Source organism: Quercus suber, unplaced genomic scaffold (assembly GCF_002906115.3).
Source record: "Quercus suber isolate HL8 unplaced genomic scaffold, Cork oak 2.0 scaffold_408, whole genome shotgun sequence".
Lineage (NCBI taxonomy): Eukaryota > Viridiplantae > Streptophyta > Magnoliopsida > Fagales > Fagaceae > Quercus > Quercus suber.
Window position 1 is genome coordinate 546,114 of NW_027069859.1, and position 24,024 is coordinate 570,137.

At 33.5% G+C, this 24,024-nt stretch overlaps 2 protein-coding genes across 3 annotated transcripts; one reads left to right on the forward strand and one right to left on the reverse strand.

Moving 5' to 3' along the window:
• The first annotated feature begins 1,507 nt into the window (after positions 1-1,507).
• LOC112033547 (triacylglycerol lipase OBL1) lies at positions 1,508-7,030 on the forward strand. Its single transcript, XM_024066323.2, has 6 exons — positions 1,508-2,250; positions 3,430-3,692; positions 4,337-4,370; positions 4,515-4,850; positions 5,034-5,434; positions 6,402-7,030. Exons 1-6 carry the CDS (start codon positions 1,890-1,892, stop codon positions 6,657-6,659), a joined length of 1,653 nt encoding a protein of 550 aa, XP_023922091.2. The 5' UTR covers positions 1,508-1,889; the 3' UTR covers positions 6,660-7,030.
• Positions 7,031-7,131: 101 nt separating this feature from the next.
• LOC112033552 (ATPase 10, plasma membrane-type) lies at positions 7,132-19,609 on the reverse strand. 2 transcript variants are annotated; one of them, XM_065761362.1, is made up of 22 exons: positions 19,477-19,609; positions 18,490-18,572; positions 18,280-18,399; positions 17,623-17,721; positions 17,287-17,424; positions 16,435-16,569; positions 16,057-16,236; positions 15,293-15,499; positions 14,912-15,031; positions 13,825-13,944; positions 13,542-13,664; positions 13,179-13,283; positions 12,844-12,988; positions 11,799-11,960; positions 10,113-10,351; positions 9,489-9,521; positions 9,285-9,366; positions 8,910-9,070; positions 8,607-8,780; positions 8,212-8,394; positions 7,937-8,100; positions 7,132-7,694 (listed from the first exon to the last, which is right to left on the reverse strand). In XM_065761362.1, exons 2-22 carry the CDS (start codon positions 18,553-18,555, stop codon positions 7,598-7,600), a joined length of 2,853 nt encoding a protein of 950 aa, XP_065617434.1. In that variant the 5' UTR covers positions 18,556-18,572; positions 19,477-19,609; the 3' UTR covers positions 7,132-7,597. The 2 variants fall into 2 exon arrangements, with proteins under 2 accessions (XP_065617434.1, XP_065617435.1); XM_065761363.1 differs by having other exon boundaries at positions 16,057-16,232; positions 16,431-16,569.
• Positions 19,610-24,024: the final 4,415 nt, after the last annotated feature.

The following is a 24,024-nucleotide window of genomic DNA, read 5'->3' on the forward strand; positions in this document are numbered from 1 at the left end:
ACTTTTGCATTGTATTTTTTTTTTTGAACCTTATTGATACTCGTTTATGTTGAAGATTTTAGTATAGCAATTTTAGTGAAAATTAAAGATAATTTTTGAGAAAATCAATGTAGAGATTGACGACGTTTAACAGTACGCTTATGTCCACGGGTTATATAAGCTGCATTGATCAGTCTCATGCATGGTGCATGGGATCTGTTTCAATCCCTTGATGATCGGCTCCTAAACTAATTAAAGACCCGCTTTTATTGTTTGCAATAGAAAATGAGCCATTAGCTTCAGCTTCAGCAATCTAAAAGGATTAAAATGAATCGATTTAAGAGGAATGACCATCAAATTTTTGTTTAGCTTAGGCCGGTTTGGTGGTTGGTCTCTCATTTCTGTATTTCACGTGATTAATTATGTTAATAATACAACCTATTTGAAATATAATAAAATAGAATTCAAATGCAAATGTTTACTCAAAATATTCTGCTTATCCATTAATCTTTAGCACTCCTTGTCCTTGGTAGCTTTCTATTTTATTTTTAATCCACCTTATCCTCTTGTAAATTATCCCTAATATAATCTACCCTGTTTTTTCCTTTATATGTTATGATCGTCGATACAGCTTCATTAATTCACCCAAGAATCAATGGTAATTGATTCCCATGCTAATTACCATCCATCAAGAATTGATTCATATTAAATCTTACAAATTGATGGGACAGTTTGCTATTAATCACACAAAAATTAATATATATTTTTTGAACTGACACAAAAGGTAATTCATTTATGGTAAGATTTAGGTAATATATTTAGGTTCTGTTTCTTAGTTCCCTTCTTAAAATTCTATTATGTGCTTTTTTCTATGAGATGAAAATGTATTTTTTAGTTAAATATAGCAACATTAAAAATCTTAAGAGGGAACCTAAAGAGGTACTATACATTTATATATTATTAGTTGAGATATATGTCATAAGGACAAAACTTAGATAGTACTTAGATATTTCTAGATTTTCTCTTATAATTCAGTCAATACTTTTTCCTATAAATTGAAAAGTATTTTTAGTTAAAAATCTTAACATTGGAACTTAATTAAGGAACATCAATCATACTATTGCTGCTGATGCCGATGGATGCCTGCCTTCACATCAATCATACTTCCTAAATACTTACAATCAACTACTGCTGCTGATGCCGATGCCTGCCTTCACATCAATCATACTTCCTAAGTTTTGTCTTGTCATCAATTACATTCACTTTAATTGTAAGTATTTATGTAAAATTTATACAAACAGTTTGAAATTATGTTTGTTTGTACTAATAAATTTGATTTACATTTTCGGTTGAAGCCTTGCGTAGAAGCAAAAGGAAAAAAAAGACGTAAGGTGAATCAGGTGATGCCGTAATTTGGCAGTATATTCTTTTGGCGGTTCAGTTAAAAAGAAAAGCAATGTGGTCACATTAATCTCTTATATATCTATATATCCGTTAACAAGTCTTATCACCTTTTTTATCACTTCCAAAAAAAGACAGCGGTGGTGACGGGTTTTGCCATTTTGGAGGCTAGCTAAGCTAATTAAGGCCTCACCCTCATCATCCAAATTCCGAAAAGGAAAATATACCTACTACTACTCTTGTCGAAATCTGCAGAAGCTAGCTATCTAATTAATTTGTGCTAATTACCATTCGTGCAAGTAATGCTGTTTCTTTATCCACCGACGTATGTAAGTGTAATTGACCTCAAGCTTTTAAGGAATAAGAATTATTAAGTTACTAGTAGTAATTAACGAACATCAATCTTTGCCTATATATATATATATGTATATGTATGTATATGCATTGATTGAGAGAGAGAGAGAGAGAGAGAGAGAGAGAGAGAGAGACATTAGATACATATATACCCTATGGATAATAACGACGATGCATGTGGATGTGGCGGTGGGTCAAGGTCTTCTTCTTCATCTCCTTCAAGATTGAAGTACCTGATAATACGGCCAGAGAAGGGTGGAATCGGGGACTTATATCGTTACCTGGTGTGGGCAGACTTGGCGAGCGGGCTGAGCTTCCTGGAGGGTTCGGACCAGGAACTGGTGGAAAGAGTGGCGGCGGATCACAGATGGGTCATACTGGTGTCACTCATACTCCGCAAACTCATTGCCTTTTTTGCCAAGCCCATGGAGTGGACTGGTTATGCTCTTGACTTCTTTCTCAATCTCCTCTCTCTCAATCACAATCTTTTTGGTCTACTCTCCAATCTCCTACAAGGTACGTAGTAATTGATTAATAGCAGATATACCACTTACACTACTGCTACTTTTATATCTATTTTATATAATTTCTTTTTATCGCTTCTGATTTTTGTTTCTAGCGATTGTTACTATATTTACTTAATACGTGTGTTGTGAATATATATATATATACACACACACAGAAACATGTACATGACTTCATATCTTGACCTCTTGTGTGATTACAGTATGATATTTGTGTTTTCTAGTCATTCCCTTGCATTGTCTTATGACCGATAACATTTAAATTAAACTAGCTAAATGGTTAAATTTATTGTAAACAAGTTGTTTTACCAAATTTTATATACTCCAAAAAGTAACTGAAATTATAGATTCAAATCACGGTTTTTAAGTTAGAAATTGTGGTATTAAAGATGTGTTTGGATACTACTTATTTTGTTGAAACTGAAAACTTATTGTTGAAAGTACTGTAAATAAAGGTAAATGTTAGTTGAAATATTACAGTGGGACTCATAAATAGTACCAAAAAGTGCAATAAGTTCATAAATAATAGCAAAAATAAGTTGAATAGAAAAATAATTTTAATTTTCCATCACAATTCAAACGTACACTAAATCATTATTTCAATAATTTAGTTTTGAGTGCATGTAGGTGTCATTACAACTTCAGGAATTGATTGCAATTGGCCAAAACTTATATAGTTACTTAAGTGATGTAGCTTTGTGGTAGTTTTAGCATCATCATTGAAATTAATCACATAAATGTATTAATTAATGTAATAAAAAAGGTGTTATCTTTTTTTTATAACAATTAAATTTAACCATGCATTTATCTAAATAAGTTAAATCTTGTTAGACACTCCTTATTGCATACTTCATACACACTTCCTGTGAAGTTGTATTTTGAAAATACGATTTCGATTCAAATTGTTAAATGGAGAAATCATGTTTTGTGTTTTCAAAACATGATTTCAATCCACGTGGCATTTTATGTAAGGTGAGTGTGCAATAACTAATGTGTGATAATCGTTGTCCATCCAAATATATGCTTCCTGTGAGTGAGTTCTGGTACTTACTAATGAAAAGGTTTTTCTATGGTTCCCCCCTTAGAAGAAATGATAACGTTGCATACTCATTTCTCATTCTCGACATGATAGTAATGTATTTACACATGGCGTTTGCAACGGGTGAAACAGGAAAAGTGGTGGTGCCAGAGCGGGACACGGAGACCTTCATAAGTTCAATTGGGCATTTAGATGGGCGGATTGACCTTTACAAGACCCAAAGCTCACTACTACTGCAAGATACTAATGATAATAGTGAATCATCTGTTTTTGGGGAGAGAAGCATAAGAATAGAAATGGGGAACCGGTCCCTTATGGACCTTTGCATCATGGCCTCCAAGTTGGCATATGAGAATTCCAAAGTCATTGAAAATGTTGTCCTTCACCATTGGAAGGCAAGCAAGCAAGCAAGCTATTCTATTTGTTTTCTTTTGTTTCTTTCTACTTTATTTATTTTATTTTTTACATGATGATAAACTATATTAAGAAAGGGTAAAAGAGGTCTCATGAGAATTTAATTTTTTGATAATCTGATAGTTACAATGGGAAGAGAATATATAGATTCTAAATGTTTTAGAAACATTAGAAAGTATTAACCAGTTGAACTAAAATATCTTGACGAGAGTATGAGAAACTTTTAAGTTGCCCATCCTCATGAGCAAAAGCTAAACGAGAAATTAAGTTAATGAATTAGGATCCCTAGTCAAACAAAAGGAAGTCCAACGGCCCGCCTTTTTCTCTGACATATATTCAACGTATGTTCATGATACACAATTTTGTAGAGAATATATATATATAAAAAAAAAAAGATAAAATTTAAAATGTGTGTTTTTAGAGTAATTTTTGGACCACGCATTTTTTATAACTATTTTATATGCTAGATTGTGATTAATTGTTTGTCATTTTCACATATACTATCATTTTTTTTTCCACCACTCATAATCAATTGTATTAGAATCATGAGAAAAACAAATGAATGTAGTCCTAAATTTTTCCTTCCTTATTTAACATACTAACATATACTAACAATTTCTGTCAGATGCATTTTGTGGGCTTCTACAACTGCTGGAATGGTATGAACACTAAGAAACATATTTTCCACATGTTTTTTTTTTTTTTTTTTTTCTTTGAGAAGCATACTTTCCACATGATTTGTGTTAACATATACTCCAGTTTTACTGTTTAACTTGCCTAATCATATAAAAATGATTTGGTAGATTTCCAAAGGGAGAGGTCGACGCAAGTGTTCATACTGTGTGACAAGGATAAAGATGCGAATTTGATACTGATCAGCTTCAGGGGCACAGAACCTTTTAATGCGAATGATTGGAGCACCGATTTTGACTACTCTTGGTATGAAATCCCAAAATTGGGAAAAGTTCACATGGGATTCTTAGAAGCCTTGGGTTTGGGCAACAGAGCTGATGTTGCCACCTTCCAAAATCATCTTAAAAAATGGACTAATTCAGGTGGTGTTCATGTTAGCAAAAGCACTTCACAAGGCAGAGAATCAGTATCCTCAAACATTGATTCGGGCCAAGAACAAGGTCAAGGTGGGTGGAAACTGTTTGTTAGAATAATATTCACCCTTTCCTGACTGAGTTTGAACACTATCTCTGCTCTAGCTCCCATATAAAATGTTCGAAATTGTGAAACGATTAAATTTAAACGAATTAAGTTTTTGGAAGAATCGGTAATTCTTCCTACTCTAAACTCTAAAGGGCATGCTAGTGCAGGTATTAAGAAGATTCCACCAGAAATGGTGGAGATGGCTGCGTACTATGTTGTAAAAAGTAAGCTCAAGAGCTTATTCAAGGAGCACAAGAATGCAAAATTCGTAGTCACTGGACATAGCTTAGGTGGGGCACTTGCCATATTATTCCCAATGGTGCTGGTGCTACATGAGGAGGAGGAGATAATACAAAGGTTATTGGGTGTATACACATTTGGACAGCCCAGGGTTGGGAACAAGGAACTGGGGAGGTTCATGGAAGCCCATTTAAATCATCCAGTCCCAAAGTACTTCAGGATGGTCTACTGCAACGACCTTGTGCCGAGATTGCCTTACGATGACAAAATCTTTTTCTATAAACATTTTGGAGTTTGCCTTTACTATGACAGCCTATACATTGAAAAGGTACGACTTATGTCACTGCTATCATGAACCGTGAGCATCCTGTCTTGCAGTTTCTTAATGATATAGCACTTGTGTGTCCGTATATAATAAAACAGCTGATAACGGCCCAATAAAAGGAAACTGTCTCTATCTATATCCCTCTAATACATGTTTAATTTTTCCAAAAAACAGAGGAAGAATAGCAAAGCAAAAGAAACGAGAGATAGGAACTTTACATAGGTATTCTTAATCATTATCATCTTCAATTATTAAAGAAACAAACTTTCACACCACAAATTAACTCAAAACACATGCAGTGAATTAGTGACCTCAAAACTATTAGAAGAAATCTCTAAAAGTCTTGTTTGGTTATTGAGTAAATAATGAGAAAAAAAAGAAAGAAAGTATAACATATAAAATGGGTTATGGTTTCACTATCATAACTTCAACCTCAACCTGTTAATAGACTGCAAGTTTTCTCTCTTTGTTTTTCTTGTATCTTCTTGGAAACCAAACATAGAAATTAGACAAAAGAGAGAGGGTTATTACCTAATGTTAAGACTATTGGAATTTCAGTCTGGCTTTGTATGGGCCCTTATTATGACCATTGATTTTTTTCACCTTCTTGTCCACAATGTTTATTTTTTTTAACCCTTTTTACAGGAGAAGATAAATTCTTATAAACAGCCAATTTAACACAATGATCTTTGACTGCCTTGTACGCAGTTATAAAAATGATGAATTTCAACACTTTGACTAGAAGTTTTCTGTTGAATTATCATGGACCAAGGAACATATATCCAACTATGTGCGTGTGTATAATGATTTAGTATTTTAGCTGGCAATAACCGAAAGAATGAACAAAAGAAGTAACGTTCATTGTCATGTTATAACAGCTTGTCTTAACTTTTAAAATTATCTTTGTTGGTGTTTCATCTTCTTTACAATACTGAGTTGGTTTTTTTATTTAATCTATGCATATTTGAAGCATATGGATGAGGAGCCAAACAGAAATTACTTTGGAATGAGATACTTGATACCAGAGCATCTGAATGCTGTTTGGGAATTAATCCGAGGTTTAATAATGGGCTACACCCATGGGCCAGAGTATAAGGAGGGCTGGTTTTCCATACTACTCAGGGTGATAGGACTGGCACTTCCTGGTCTTTCTGCACATTGCCCCACAAATTATGTCAACTCTGTGAGGCTTGGAAAGGAGCGCATCATTCAGTTATCCTCATTCTAAGAAAATCTCATCTTGCAAATAATGCTGGTCATAGTGTAGAATAAGAACGCAATCATCAAGTCAAGAGGTCAGAATAATGTTGCTCTTTTGAGTTACACGTCTTCTATGGTAAGAATGCAGTCTTAACTCTTGTGTTTTCTTTTCCTGTCAATCGATGAGATGTTAACTATAGTGTGTCTATCTGTCCCCGTTTGACATTGATTTTGTTGCTAAAAAAATAGTGTATTGAAACCGAACTCTTACTTGATTAGGATAAACACACATCTTTACCTAAGAAGGTTGTTTGTTCATTATCACTACAGGAAATGTACATCTGGTTAGGTACTTCTTTCCTTAGTATATGAATGCAACTAACATTTTATTTATGTTAACCATCTCATTTCCAGTTTCATGCATTGACTAAGTATGAACACCTAATTGTCAGAACAAGCAACAACAATCTTGTTCCAAGAAACTATAAACCATCAGGGCAGAGTAAGAAATATAGTATTTAAGTCCATAACACCAAATGAGTGCTTTTGGCAATGTAGTGAAATGATCTTAACTGCAAACTATATGAGATACATAAGCTTTTGATATAAAAAATGTGTCAAGTAGCATTATTTTCTGGGAGTCGCCTAACTATTGCATAAAATCTCTGCCAATAAAAGTAAGAATATCCAGAGCTCAATACATAGTTCTCTCTATCAAAAAATTGCAATCACACTAAGAAATGGCACGAGTTATTAGTTGAAGACCCCTTTTGAGATGCGTTCCTGACCTTTGGAGCCCAAAGAACTGAGAACACTGCATAGATCATCAATGCCATTTCCAACAACTCTCAGATGAAAAATGTTGTTTTCTTTTGCAAAATACACTCAACATGAGTCATGTGAACAGCTGCTGCCAGCTTTGCTTTTACTAGAGAATTGAGGGATAAAACTATTTATATCATTGCATCAGACTGTATGAGCTGATTGGATCACATTCAAGTCCAAATTTTTAAGCCTCACTACAGATTCTACATGTCCCCTCAAAGTGTGTAACTCCCCTAGCCTGCAAAAATCGAGGGTTATTATAACGAAGTACATTTCAATTGATACTCCATGCCAAACTATTCTGCTTAGTGCAAAATATAAATATATATATATATATATCACATGTCAGCAGAATAAGCTAATGCATCAGGAGGGTAAAAGATCTGTAAACCAGGTAATTTAGATTGGATCAAATCCTTATAGAAAATCATGGAGCAGGTCATTGTAAAGAGTGAACACTTGAATAAAAGTTTGTAGTACCTGGCTATTTCAGCACGCCGCCTGGCCTGTTCAGCAATCAAAGAAGATCGCCTACCATTGGTCTCCAAATCTCCAGATGAATATCCTTGTAGACTTCTCTGAGAAACTACCCATTGGGCCGCCCTGTCTTCCTTCCCATAATCTTTCTTAGAGGTAAAAGCTGTCTGTTGAAACCAAAAAGAAATATAAAGCAAGAAGGATCATTTCTGAAGCCAAGGCTTACTCCTCATAGAGGCTAAGAAGAATCACCATGAAATAAAGTACACTGCAGTTACCTTTCTATCAAATAAGAGATTCCAAGCTTCTCCACTCAATGCATAGCGTACTGTGAACTTGATAATATCCAGTGGTATATAGAAGATCAAACTATATAACCATATAACACCAGCCCATCCCCATCCAATGCCGCTAATGGAAGCAAAGCTAATATTTGCATAGACAGCAATTACAGTAGCAACCTAACATGTAGAAATAATAATCTCAGCAGATGTACTGAAACTCTGCTTGGTTTGATTTAGTTAATTCACAATCAAGTTTTATTCAGGCAAGATAATAGTTGGTTTGGTTGGACATATTGAGAGATTTTTCCAGAAGGTGAGATATGAAATAAATTAAAAAAACAATTTTTGGAGCTCCGTATAGGAGCTGTGCCTTTTTGCATAAACTTTACCAGTTGAGCCACCACAAAAGCACACATCAAGAGAGTTCCAGGCCTTTCTAGAAATGAAAACCCCTGACTACGTGTAACAAATATGAGAGCCTGACTGATGATGCTAACTTGCAAATATACAGCTGATGAAACTTCCTCACTGTTACTGGATAAGGAGCTTAAGTTGAAGAGAGTCTGCAATGACAGATATAACAATAAACATGAGAATTACGTATAGGAAAGAAAACAACTACATCCTTTTTCTATTCAGTTTCACAGATCTTAAGAAACATATTCATAAGACAAGTTTATCAAGTTTCATACCTCAAAGAAAGTGGTGTCCACTATAACCCAGTAAAATAAGACGGTAACCAAAGCAAGATATGTGCCAATGACAATGCCGGTCGCAAATATTTCATTGAGTTTCCAACTGTCAGGCATTGGAGACGGCTTTACCCGATCCTTTGAAATAGTCATGATGGTCCCTAATACAAATCACAAACATTTTGATCACATTTCCCATATTTGGCAAAGCATCAATGGTACTAAAAAAATCCTTCATTCAATTCTTTATCAATTTGATTTATTATATATTTTTCGCAAAGTCTTTAGTTACTTCAGAAAGAAATTGAGGCCAAGAATACCAGCAAAGTAATAAAAAGAAAGAAAGAAAGAAACAGAGGCTCTTTGAAATAATACCATCATTCAGTATTGCTATTATCAGAACCATGAAAGGTGGGAAGTCATATTCCCATATCAAAGCTAGGAGCACGAAACCAAGCTGCAAAAAGGTTGAGTTGAAGAATTATATGAAAGTTGAAACAAAAAAGCAAGAATTAAACCTTTAGCACTTAAGCTAGTGAAAATGAACTAAAAAAAGAAAGCAAAATAACCCTAGCTTACCACAATCCTTATGGTTATGGAGACAGCATATATCTGCATATTCATGCAAGCTAATTAGTTTTACCATTAAACAATTTTGAAATCAAGAAACAAAAAAGAAGAAAAAAGAAAAAGTTATGTGTAACAATCATGTTTGGTACTACAAAAGTTTCTGATATATTTTGCATGCTTATTGCTTAGACATAAAAATGACAAATAGCAACTTTTAGTCTGGGAATCAACCTTCCCGAAAAAAGGGGTGGGGGGCATAAGGCTACCTACAAATCACCTCTCCTAGACTCCGTAAAAGTAAGAAAATTGTACACTAGGTATGACTTTTATTGATCTTAGACATAAAAAAATTAGTGCACCTAGAATATTTCCAACCTCAAGAGCAACCGGTGATAGTGTGCAGCTATAATGCCATTATTATTGAGGACTTTGATCACTAATAGAACATAAGAAATAACACACGTATGACAGTGAAACATTCTAATAGTTCAAAGTTGGTCGAATGGCAAACTAGGTGCATCTGGTATAATTTTCCAGAATTTAAATTTTTTTAAGCATGCACACAATACAGACCTTGATCCTGCAGATATAATGCTAACATCAGTATAGACAGAGGAAAAATCGATACTCAACTGTATAATTCTTCATTCTTTGGAATATAGCTCTGCTAGTCAACACTGCACTGACAATCACACTTAAGCCAGGCTCTGTTAACACTATATCAGCAGCGCTTCTTGCAGCATCTGTAGCATCTGCCACTGCTATTCCAATATCTGCTTTCTTTAAAGCAGGTGCATCATTCACACCATCTCCAGTCATTCCAACCACATGCTTTTTTTCTTGTAAAATTTTCACAATTTCGTACTTATGTTCTGAAAATTTTATGGAAATGATAACTTGAGTCAACAAATCACCAGGAGATATGGCAATAGATATGAAATATATACATGACATGGAGATTTGCAAATAAACAATCATCTATTAGCCATTTTAGGACTTAAACCATCAAATACAAGAGAACACTTCCATTAGGTCATTTCCATGATCTCGTGACTTGAAAACCTTTCCATACTTTGGCCGTACAAATTTGTAATTTTAAAGATAATTTAGAGTTTTTGCTTTATGGTTTCAGAGAACTAGAAGACAATGAATGCAAACATTCAGGAACAGGATTTGGGCAAGCAAATAACTGAAAAATTGCACAATGTAGTGAAATAACACAGAGGGATTCTAACAAATAACAGTGAAGTCAAATAAAAAACAATAAACACACACAACATAGAAAAGAATTTATGTGCTTCAGAAAACTTCCTACATCCATGGAGAAGGAAATCAAATCTATTATATTCAATAAAGATTGCAATAGTCAACCTCACAGCTGCTCAATTTGGAGAATTCTATGTTTTCCTTTACCCTCATGACTTGCATCACACACATATGAGAATCTTTCAACCCCAAAAGAACTATCAAATTACTCTTAGAAGAAACTCATTCTCTGTTCTTCTAATAGCCTTCTCCTCTCCCCATTTGGGAGGACCCTTGGGTCAAAGCCACCAAGCCTTTTACAATACTATATATATATATATATATATAATATATAAGGGTCCAATTTCAAAAAGCCACCAAGCCTTTTACAATACTATATATATATATATATATATAATATAAGGGTCCAATTTCAAATCCTTGGTGAACAAGATTTAACAATAATTTTTTAACAAAGAATAACAATTACTTCTTTGACAAAGAACAGGCTTTCCTACAATACTTCTTTAACAAGGAATACCAATTACTTGTCTAACTATGAATAGATATTCCTTCCATACTAAGAAAATAGAAAAATAGGCAACCAAATCAAAATAGGAATTTGAGACAATCTCCAACAAAGAGATGAAGAAAGTAGTTTTTCATGAGTTAGTTTTGGCATTAATTTAAACCAAGTAATTACCACCCAACCTGTCCCTTCTTTTTATGTTAGTAAGTTAGATTTACACCAGTGGGCCTCAAAAACCATGACTTCTCTGCACCACACCATTCTTGTGGAGGCAAGAAGTGCTAGTTTATCTAGAGCTCAATATCAATTTGTCATATCTTAAAAATGCTGACGAGTTAGTGTTAGCTAGGAAGAGGATTTAATAGGGAACCAAAGTCAGTTGGTGTTGTTCAAGTCATACCCCCTTCCACATCTCTTAAAATCATGCTATTATGTTCATGTTACATCAATGACCAAACACCAAAAAAATAAAAAATAAAAGAAAACAAGAAGTATGTAATCTAATAAAATTAACTTTCCATGAGACAGGTAATGGATTCAAATACCAGGGAATACACCAGCAAAGCCATCTGCCTTTTCAATGAGCTCATCCACGGGAAGAGCTTCATATTCATCTTTGTCACGGCCCAACAATGAAGAAGATGGGTACATGTTTGTTCCCATACCAAGTCTTCGCCCTGTCTCCTTTGCAATTGCTAATTGATCACCTTCATTATCACATACATTTTCACATTAGTATCTTTATTTCACATTTCCGAGTAAGAATGTTAAAAATCATCAATGATTCTAAAAGCTCAGGCCAGCATTATTATATCTATTAACTTATTCAAGACAGGTAAAAGTTTTTAAATCCCCAAATCATTGGCATACTGAAAGGTTGAGCATCTTTATCAGCTCTGACCAGGTTATCAATTCTATTAAATCATGTTCTTGATCCCCATGTTTCTGTTATATTTTGGATTTTAGTTTCTGATCTTGTTGATACAGTGGTAGACAATGTTAATATTTTTGGTTCCATGCCTGATTAAAATTATGTACATAATTATGATATTCCACCGAGTCCCCAACCTCGAAGGTGATATTCTTATTAGCAGTCTAATTGATGCTTTTATTTGCTATTGTGAGTACGGTTTTTCATAGGGGATATGTTAAGTCTTATTTTCATCCATGGTGGATTCAGGATCTGCTTTGAAGCCCAGCTAAATCAAACCAATTTACCATTGCGTCATTATGAAGTCATAATATCCATGTTTTTTTCCCCATGAAGTCACAAATCCAATCTGTAACAAGAATACAAGTGTGCTGGCTAATTTCAATTTTTGGGCATGATTCCAGCACCCAAGATGTGTCTAATGCAATATGTCTGTTTCTCACAGAAAAATTATGGAAGACAAACTTTAAAATAGATGTCTGAAATTTACTGAAATAAACTTAAACTATAGTGATAGCTGAACCAAAATAATTGTATTGGAAACAATTCATAGGAGAAAGAAACGAAATTTTTAACACATAAATGAGTTCTAATAAAAAATATATATGATTCTTCAATATATATGTGCTCCTTATTATATACCAGAGATCCACATGTACCTGTAATCATCTTAACACAGACTCCAAGGTTTAGAGCCCTGCGGATGGTCTCAGCACTGTCATGTCTTGGAGGATCAAACAAGGGTAACAAACCACAAAATGTCCAAGGATCTCCAGGACTCTCCTTAGTTCTTTCTGGAACTGCCTGAAAGGATGATTAAATGAAGTGAATGAACATCTCAGAGATAATATCAAATGATTTGGCTTTTAAATATGTGCTCAAATGATGATCATGTTACCTAATTTCAAGATTAAATCTTTGAAGTATAAACTAATCTTTTTTAATTCATTAACTTCAAGAATGAAAAGCGAAAGAGGATAGCTATGTGCTATACCTGATACGCAACACCGAGAGATCTCAAGCCCCTTTCAGCAAATTTGTCAATGATGGAATGCACTTTTCCGGCAATTTCTTGTTTCTCTTTGCAAAGATTTAGAATCTGACATACAGGAAAACAATAAAAACAAAATTCATGCTCTTGTACTCCTGGTGGATTAATTAATTTTCAGACACCATGACCATATTCCTATAATTGCTGGTTTATTAATAATGAATTAAGTTAAGGAACCTATTTATGTCTACAATATTATTCATCAATGCAGGGTACGAAATTCAGAAGTGAACTTTGCATTAAAATCAGGAGCTCCTTTTCAGGAAACATGAAATATTTGAGGGTACTTTATAAACATATGGATACCTGTTCAGGAGCTCCTTTGCTGGCACGATGCCAATTACCATCAGAATCAATGTATGTAATTGCAGTACGTTTGTCCACTGGATTGAAGGGAAGAAAATGCACTTCTGTGATGTTTGCACGAGCCTAAAGATGAAAAGATTCTTTTAGTTGTATTCTTATAAGCACAAGCATGCAAAGACAAAGGGGTACTTTCAGTTTTATGCATATAAGCACATACACCCCCAACAAAGGAATAGAACCAAGAAACTTCAGTATAAGTAAGATATCTTATATATATTCCAACCTCCTTTGGATCAGCAAGCATGTTAACGATAGCTTCATCGATAGCATCCTGGTTTTCTATTCTTGATGCTCTGGCTGCAAGCAACACAATTGTATCTCTATCCATATTGTTGTTGAAAACCTGCATAAGGTATGAATTCAACTTTTAGAATATAGGACAAATGAAGAATAAAATGACTAAAATTTAAAGTTTCTGGTCCAGAAATTCTGAAGCTTCTAATGGAAATCAGAAAAGAGAAACCAGTAATTATATATCACATGGAAATTATTCATCTTCCATCGTGATGTCTAATGTTTGAGACTGATGTATTTGAAACAGAGATCTTTCAACCTAGTAGATGAAATGTAGATTCTCGCAAGAAATATCCAGACTATACAAAGAATAATTTCACTCCATGTTTTCTTCCAACATGCCATGGATACTTTATTTTTCACGGTTTCACCGACAATATGACCATTATGTACTATGTACTACGAAAATTTCCCAAACCCTGCGTGGAGCACGATATTCAAGAAAAAATGTGGAGCAAGAGTTGCATTCCCATAAAAAAAAAAATGAAGAAATGTAGCTAAGAAAATTCATTTAGTGAGCGTCTTCTTTATTTCAGAAATAGGCATTTCCTATGCTAAGTACAACGCAAAAATGATTATTGTTGCACATTGATTAACAGTATCATCAATAATTTTTGAAAGAATTTAATGACTTAGTTTAAAGCTCCATGGACTTTCTAAAAGATGAGCAGCAACATTCCAATCAAACTTCACTAATAAGTTTGTCTTAAAGCATCATACTATTAGAAAAATTGTAGGAAGTTTCAGCCTAGGTAATCAATTAGCAAAAATGAAAGCTATTAGCAGAAGGCAAACTACTTGTGACTTAACTCTCCAACATATTAAATCATCATCTTCTGTCTAGTTAGCCAAATTTTTGGGAGACTCAAACTGGATTCAATGGCAAAAACATATAAGATTAAACATACTTAGTGACAAAATCTGTCCCCATGATGTGCTACGTGCAGATAACTACAGGTTTGTTGTCCAAACTAATTGTAGGATAAAAAACGATCTCATGGAGTCAGCTTTGGTACCTCGATTAGGTTCCGATCAACAGTGAGACGATTCAGGGTCAGAGTTCCAGTTTTATCACTGCAAAGAACATCCATTCCTGCCATTTCTTCAATTGCTGTCATCCTTTTTGTAATGGCACCCTTCAGAAATAAAAATGAATACTTGAGTTTCATGCTGTTTTTGTTAATGAAGGAAACCACACAATTGAAGTTTCTTTCATTTGGTAGTACTAGAACTATTGCAAAGACGAAAGTCTTATTTGGATAATTTAAATCCATTTGACAATTTGGGAAATGACTTGCTTTGGTTTCCACTTCATCTTACATATTTGAAGCAATAACTTTGGAATTATAAATTTCATGGTAGATTTATGATATTATTAGGGCTACAATGAGTTGCACCTGTTGAGATAGTCGATGTGAACCAATTGCAAGAGTCACAGATAATACTGTTGGCATAGCTATGGGTATTCCTCCGATTAAAAGAACAAGAAGGTTGTTGATTCCATCCCTGTATGAACGTTTCTGAATAGGAAACATGACTATGATTTCAAGAATCATTCCCACAGCTATGGAGCAAATGCAGAAGTTCCCAATAGCGGTAAGGACCTGCAGAAAAACAATTCATCAAATTTTCATAATACTACAAAAGCTTCCATATGACTTTTGGAATATGAGAGCCTCGTCAGACTACATCAAAAGAGGTATAGGTTAAAACAGCTTAGCTAATTTTGATTTCAAGCAGATTTGAATGACAACTACTGTTAGCCTGGTCTTGGGCAGTATCTTCAGTATTTTGACAGTTCTTGATGTCACATTCCAGAAACATATATTGTGAAAATGTTTTTCTATTTCAACCTCATTGCAATATAAATGCTGACACTAAAAAAGAAGTTAATACATGACAAGAACACAAATAAATTATTATCAAAAGAACACTACACCACCTATTACCAAACCAAATAAAACTGTTAAGGTTAAAGAAAAAAATTGGAAAATGTCATAATTGTCTAATAGAATCACTGTAAAGTAGCTATTTCAAGAAATTTCAAAGTATGTACTACATTAAAATGGTAGAGTTTCAAGAATTCATGGTGGACAAGGTCATGGGAAACTTTAGTATCAAGGAGACTCCGCTGGCAAAGAATTAAAAATCTTTAAATCACCTTCTGGAAATGACCGACAACTTCGGTGCTGTCAACTAAATGTGCTGCTTTTCCCAAGAAAGAATGAACTCCAGTTGCTATCACTACAGCTTCAATCTCTCCATGCTTACATGTTGAACCAGAGAATACTTCATCGCCTGTCCTCTTAGTGACAGGCAGAGATTCTCCAGTAAGAGCTGACTGCACAGACCAAATTACATCATTATATGACTCATATTGAAGTCCATCTAGAGAAAAATAATTACAATCAAATCAAGCAGTTATATTGGATATATTAGAAGGAAAAGAAATAATTACTCAACCCAAAAGTTAAAGATGGTTGCCAAGAGTACAGTATAGATGAAACAGCTTCTTCTTTAATTTTAAAGAAGCACTTGCCTGGTCAATTCTTAGTGAGTCTCCTTCAAGCAGACGAGCATCAGCAGGAATGATATCCCCAAGCTTTATGCTAATTACATCTCCTGGTACCAGGACAGCTGCATCTTGCTCTTGCCACTGCCCATCTCGGAGAACCTGTATATAGAGAGGGTGTGTTGATACTTTCTTGTACACTCAAGCTGGTGGTTGTTGTTTTTATAACAAGATTTAGAAAAGGCAACAAAAAAATCAACCCAGGAAAATAAGCATCCCTCAAAGGATTGGGGGGGGGGGGGGTAGATACATCATTTAAACTTGCAGTGTGCATTTTTTGGGAATAAATATGAGTCTCGTGACACCACGGAGCTATGTGAACCCCTTCCCCCACCCCACTCCAAAGAAAAAAAAAAAAAAGGTGGTGTGAAACATTTGATACAGTCTAAATTCAGAATCCTAAGCAGAAAAAGCATATTTTTTTACTAATTACCTTTCCTTTTAATCTTTACAAGATAAAGTAAAATCTTCTAAGCATTGGTTCACCCTTATGTGCATGTGCACATATTTGCATGCTTGCGCAAGTGAATATGCATGTGTTATTTTGCAGAAAATTTTGAAACAGGAGGATAACAGGTGGTGGTAGCGGACAAGGATGGGGAAAATGAATTGCCAAAACATCATAGTATATATACCATAAATTGTTTTAGAAACTGAATTAACAAGTATGTTTCTTTAGATCTTTCACTTCACAAAAATTTCTGAGAAGATAATGGTACAAGTATGGTATTCTTGAAGAATAATGGAAAGGAAATACAAAGCAATTTGACCATGTTCATTTTAAATATTCTACTAGCTGATGGCATCAGAATGGCAAACCTTTGTTTTAGGCGCTAAACGAGCCATAAGTGCTGCTGCAGCATTCCCTGCGTTATTTTCCTCTATAAAACTGATTGTTGAATTGATTAACAGTAGGCAGACAATCCCTACAAAGTCTTGCCAGTCAGGACCCTGCCCCTGAAATATCATTCCCACATAGAGAGAGAGAGAGAGAGAGAGAGAGAGAGAGAGAGAGAGAGAGAGAGAGTATCAGAATAGCCTTCAACTAGGCTTCAACATTGTAGAGGAGAGAGGAAGGGAAAAAAAAGAAAAGAAAGGAAGAAGATCCACGGAGAAGCACTACAGTGAATTGCATGCTAAGATGTAGCTACTCACTCCGCCATTAGCAAGGACAATTGCCATTATCGCTGCAGCTTCCATAACCCATGACAAGGGATTCCACATAAAACTCAAAAATTTCAAAAATTTGTTCTCCTGCATCAAAATAAAATGGTTTTTCAAAGTTAGGAATTACTTTAATGTGATAAACTTTTTACACCATAGATATTAGGGTACAAAAAAATCCATAAGCAATTAGACATCCTAACAATATTCATCCAAATTAAAGGGGAAAAAATGAATTCCCTAAGCTCAAACAATGAACCAGATTGTAGAGAAATGAGCATGAGAATTTGAACCAGATTCCAATTTGGCTGTAACAAAACCCATTATATTCATACTAATTTACTTTGAGCATTTTCAACTATTTGGGCTTTCCTTAATACATTTCTTGGTTCTAAATTACTACCTGAATAGAGCACTCTTTTAGCTCAATAAACAAACTACTTTTAACAACAACCACTTCTAAATTTTCAGCACATCTTGATGCATTCAAGTTTTTACCGGTCAACTATATATAAAGGTTAATTTTAGTCAAGAGCAAATCTGGTTGACTCTGTTGATCTGATTTCCAGTGGAATTGACTCTTCAAATTTCTTCAAAAACTAATCATGAACTTATACAAATTAGAAAATTTAAAACTTTGCAGCTTACTGGCTTCTCTTCGAGCTTGTTTGGGCCAAAAATCTGCAGTCTGGCTTCAGCATCTTCAGATGAAAGTCCTCTTCGTGTTGTTCTAAGTTGTTCAAAAACTTCATCTAATGGTATGTTCTCCTATCAAAGCAAAGAGTTTCATGGATGTTGATAGTACTACAGAGGCTGAATTCAAAATGTGGCACTTGTTATGTGATTTGAAAAACTTACCAAATCGATTCCCTCTCGATGGAAATCCTCAGGATCCAGCAATGGTTTATCCAAATCTTCAGCCATAATTCAAGCTTAAAATCCTGTGGTTAGAGTCAAATTGAGACTAAGAATACATTTTCTTTGAAATCTTTGAGAAATGCTGTAGTATGAAGACTATGAGAAAATAAATAGGAAATAGATAATTAGCATTGCCCATCCCCGATAAATAGGGAGGTTCTCGGATAAACAAACTTGTACTGGAGTACTAATTCTGTGACTAGGACAGAATAAAACTGTACACAAAGCCTTTTTCAACAATTTGGGTCAGTTCACAGATCCCTATGATGAAATTATTCTAATCACAAGCTCGGTTGTCATGTTTCTTGAAGAAATCAATGAACATTTAATCCTTCATTCTTAAATTGTGATATTCGAAAAGCCTAAAACACAATGTGCTAATATCAACTGTCATAATCATCATTATACAGCAAATTTATGTACTATCAACTGTCATAATCATCATTATCTAGCAAATTTGTGCACCAAGTTATCTTCAATGTGGGAGAATAATTATAGAATTGATTGTATGGATGAATCTCAAGAATATATGAATAAGATCCTTTCCAACTAGTCCTAATATTCACCTAGGTAACACTACATGAATATTAGAAGTTTCTAAATTCATCATGATGATCAATTTGAGTTGTACTGCACTTGAATTTCTGATAGCTTAGCAGAAGTTACATTGAAAAGACTAGAGTGATTCTGCATTACATTCAGGTTACAAAAAAGAAAAGATCTAATATCATTATCAATCAAATAAATAAGTTGGCCCTGGATTCTTTTTAAAGAAGAAAAGCAAAGTAATGATTATTGGTAAGAAAAAAGAAGTAATGTCATCTGGTCAGGTGGCAAAGCTCACTGTAATAGACATCAAATTAACCATACAAAGCAAATGCAAAAGGTGAAGAAAAGAAGAGAAAAGGAAGTGGTAGAATTACTCACTGATGCAAAAACTGGGTATAGGAAGTTGGATGAAGAGGCTCCTTCTCCTCCTCTTCTTCCTATAAGAAAGAAATGGGTGTGAGTGGTACAAGGAAGCTAAGAGAAAGGAGTGAGCAAAGTAAGATGTTTTAAAAGGGATAGTTGGATTTTGATTTAGTATCTAATTGATTTGGTAGCTGACCGTTGGTTAGGAGCAGTTTGGCGGGACGAGTGGATGATCTTAGTCGTCTTGCATGTCCCATTCCTCAACGCTATTTTATTGGATTGAGATTTAGAATTATTCGCTTTTAGTTTCAATACACACACAAACACACACAAAGAAAAAGAGTAAGGAAGATGGAGAAGACCGTTGGCTTAACTACCTTTCAAAACTTACCCTTCTTACCTAGAGACTAGAAGAGAACAGTACCTAACCTAACCTAACAATACAGCTTCCTCAAAAAATCCAAAAAAAAGTCCAAACCCCAATCTGTATTTTGGTCTTTGCTCATTGCCTCATTGGTACTAACTAACTACTACCATCTAATCTACTACAGGCTACAGTACTAAAGTGTCGTGCTTACAACAACATATAATTTCACACGTGGAACAAAACATGGCCAATTGGACATTACCTTAAAGAAAAAGAAAAAGAAAAAAGAAAAGAAATGAAAGATGAGTTTTGTCCTAGTCTGGCAATAGTGAGGTTGACAATTGATGCTTGTTATAAGTGGTTTTGATGTATGAGAGAACAAGTCGAACTTTTAACTCCTAGAAAAGAAAAAAAAAAATTACCTTAAAGAAAAAGAAAAAGAAAAAAGAAAAGAAATGAAAGATGAGTTTTGTCCTAGTCTGGCAATAGTGAGGTTGACAATTGATGCTTGTTATAAGTGGTTTTGATGTATGAGAGAACAAGTCGAACTTTTAACTCCTAGAAAAGAAAAAAAAAGTGGTATTTTTTAACTTTGAAATTTTGATCTTTATTATTTTTTTTTTAAAGCGTTTTGATTATTTTAGATTAATCGCGTTCATATTCTTTCACACCAATAATAAGGTAAGAAAATTCTTTAAAAATTGCGGATATTTAGTGGGAAATTGTGGATAGTATGGAGATAAAGTGTATGTGCCAAAGTGTAAAATAATTTTTTTTAATATAAAAAAATAGAAGTTAATAGAGTGGGAATAGAATTCAAATTTAAAGAGGATTTGTTTTGGTACTATAATAAAATTATTATTTGTCTCAAATAGGTTAGATTCTAGACAAGATTTCCGTGAAATTGTGATATTTGGGCTACAGGTCAATTAGATCAGTTTTTTGGATTGAGTTTTCAAGGGGCAAACCCACCTCCCAACCAAGATCTAGCAGGTTTTGGAGTGGAGCACCTATTGTCGACCACCCAAGCATCGAATTCATTGACGGTCGACTTTGGTCTAATCAATTGTGTTGAATGACTGGTCTAGGAGTACATCCCTATTTGGTGTATGCAAAGTCTAAAATTTTAGATTTTTTATTTGACGACAAAAGACTTCACAGATTAAATTGATTAGAACTTACTATTTTAATTGCTTTGATATATAAGTTTTCTTGAAAAAAAAAAATACCAATTTAATATTATAATGTATTTCCTTATTCTATTATGTTTTTCCTCTTTTATCCTGTTATCTTTCTTCATTATTTATTACCTTCTCATGCAAACATATCCTTAAATCTTAGTTTATAAAAGTCTACCATATGCTAAATATCCTCAATCATTTCATTTTATTTATGCCATGGATAGTTTCATGGTTGAACCTAATCATTTAAAAAGATAAGTGGTACCATCTGGATAGGAATTGAGGTTTTTATTTTGTTTTTTTAGAATTGAATAGAAATTAAGTTAAAGCTACGTTTCTTTTTTTTAGTAAACAAACAGAAATACTTATTAGACAATAAACTTATAAAATGGTTCTTATCCTCATTTCCTCTTTGAGAGTTAATGAATGCATTAACAAAACAGGTTTTGGTTAGCTCTGGATTTCAAAGTCAAACTAAATCCAAACAATCAAGCCATGCATATTGCGTATTGCATACATTTCCTTTTTCCCTTGTGCCCACCCCTGCCAATCTACTTAACATAACTGAGTATCTGAATGCCTTTGCCAGCAAACTTTGACCGTTAGGTTGGGATTTGTTTTTTTGATTGAAAGAGAGGACCACCTCTATATCTACACAGTACACACACACAAAAATGTCAAGCTAATACTGTGCAACATGTTAAGCGCGTATATATGTAGTGCTATCCCTCATTAATTAATAATATTCAATTTTTTATTTTTATTTTTAAAAGAAGAAGAAAGAAATCATATCTTCCTAATGTCATCAAGGTCCCTACTAGAGTAGAGTTTCCTTCATGTCCTGCTAGTGTTATTCATATGGTTCTTTTTTGCACGTTCCTTTCCTTTGTCTATCATTCCAACTTTTAGTTTTAGGTAGTTAAATGAGCATCCGTGAGGCACATGTGATTCTACAAAATTTTTATAATTATACTTAATTTGGTTCTCTTTCCACATGGTGTCCTTTTATTTGTTTATTTAAAATATATATGGTGCTGATGACAAATAACAGTTTGGATTATTCATTTTGACCGTCTGTCTGAAGCAATAGTTGGATTTCATTTTGAAGTTGGGCCCGAGGCCTGACTCAATTTTAGAATCTCAGATTGGGTACGTACGGCTGGACTAGAAGCTTCATCCTCAAGCCCATGTTAAGCCACCCAATTCCTACCCAGTGGGTTAAGTTCTTACGTTGAAGACTTAGAGCTTTTTTGAGCTTCAAGTTTGAACCGAGTTAATGTTTTACGAATATTTCTGCAACTTGGGCATGGGACTATAAATGGATTCGAACAACTTATGAATAATTTGGACTCCACTCAGAGAATAAATTTTGTTTATTTTAGATTGTTTAGCAAATGAGTTAACTTTAACTAAGTCAAATTTCAACATAATAATGTGTAACAAGCTCGTGAATTTGAATCTCCATATTTAAGTATATATAATATTATATGTTTATATGTATATAGGTATAAAAATATATAATTAAATAGACTTGGAGTTGGATTATGTATCCGATTCAATTGCATTGATGTTCTCCGTGCAGATTGATATACAATGCTACCCTTAATAAAAATTCAGACTTTTGTTTATTGGTTTTTTTGGGTGGATTTCAGACCTATTACCATGTGAATTCAAGGAAATCCTTGTCGATTCGAGATTTACTATTAGAAACTAATAGTTTAGTTTTGGTTCTATCAAAAAGAGTATTGTGCGTACTTTTTTCAGACTTCCACGACATTAATATAAAAGAAATTGTTGAAATGATTATTGAGTTTGCAATACAAATGATGAACTTGAAAAAAATTGCTGTTGAATTTTCATTTTTTAAAAATCTTTTTTATAATTAGTATTATTTTTGGTTGCTCCATATTGGAGTTGCATTATGTAGTTTTATTTTGAGTTTTGAAAGTTCTCTTTATAATATTTTGTGTTTTGCTCTTCTATTTAATTTTTTCTTGATGTTATTGTACTATATATTGTTTGTGTTTGCTTTACTTAGTTTCCAATAAAGTTTAAGAGTTATCGTAGTTTTCATAATCCAATTACTAAACACATAGATATGGGCACGTATATGATTTTGTAGCAAGTTTTGAAGGTATTATGTGGTTACACAGTTTTTCCCCCTATATGTACAATTCAAAAAATTAGAATTTCATTTCATATGAGGATTGTAGATTAAAATGTTAACTAATATCAATTTTTTAGCATTTCTTTTATTACAAATAAATATATGATCAATTTATTCAAATCTCAAGACACAATTATTCATATTGCTTTACTTTTATTTAATAAGATATTGATAAACATGACCAATCAAATGAATCATTATAAAGTTTTCAAACAATAATATCGACATCCGCACAACAATTAAGAGAAGAAGATGGACATTTATGTGATGGAGATTACAATCATATAAAAAAAAAATTAAATCCAAAAAAACAACTAACTACTTGGTATTTTACATTACTTAATATCAATAAATAGTAAGTAGGCACAAAAGTTTAGTAATATTTTTTAGATTATGTCAATAAGTGATGATAATAGGTTTTAAAATCATACTACTAAATTGATAATGTAGCTCGTTTGTATATGATACAACTATATGTATAGAAAATGTAAGTTTCATATTGTGAAGACTGAAAAATAATGGATATGCGAGACAAATTTATGTGATGATTTGCATATTTGAATGTATGAATTACTCAAAATTTTGAAGCTCCTAATTTTATTTAACTACATATCATTTTATTTTCAAGTCCTTGATAATTTTAGCCAATGATTCATTAATTGGTTCTTAGGATGGGTAAACAAGTTTAAGTCAGATAGAAATTAAGAGATTGTTATAACTATGGTTCTCTTAAACTTTTAAATGATTCACTTGAGCACATGAAAGCTTTTTTCTATTGAAATGTGAAACTTATCCTACAATGTATAAGTTATTCAACATAGCATGACAAAAATTCCTTTAATAAATAA

Coding starts and splice junctions, on each gene's coding strand:
- LOC112033552 (XM_065761362.1), bottom strand. CDS start 18,555: ATGGCTGAAGATTTGGATAAACCATTGCTGGATCCTGAGGATTTCCAT. Junction 8,395..8,606: donor CTTTTGTGGTGGCTCAACTG/GTAAAGTTTATG, acceptor TCTACATGTTAG/GTTGCTACTGTAATTGCTGT. Junction 8,101..8,211: donor ATCTCTTATTTGATAGAAAG/GTAACTGCAGTG, acceptor TGGTTTCAACAG/ACAGCTTTTACCTCTAAGAA.
- LOC112033547 (XM_024066323.2), top strand. CDS start 1,890: ATGGATAATAACGACGATGCATGTGGATGTGGCGGTGGGTCAAGGTCT. Junction 3,693..4,336: donor TTGTCCTTCACCATTGGAAG/GCAAGCAAGCAA, acceptor AATTTCTGTCAG/ATGCATTTTGTGGGCTTCTA. Junction 4,851..5,033: donor GGGCCAAGAACAAGGTCAAG/GTGGGTGGAAAC, acceptor ATGCTAGTGCAG/GTATTAAGAAGATTCCACCA.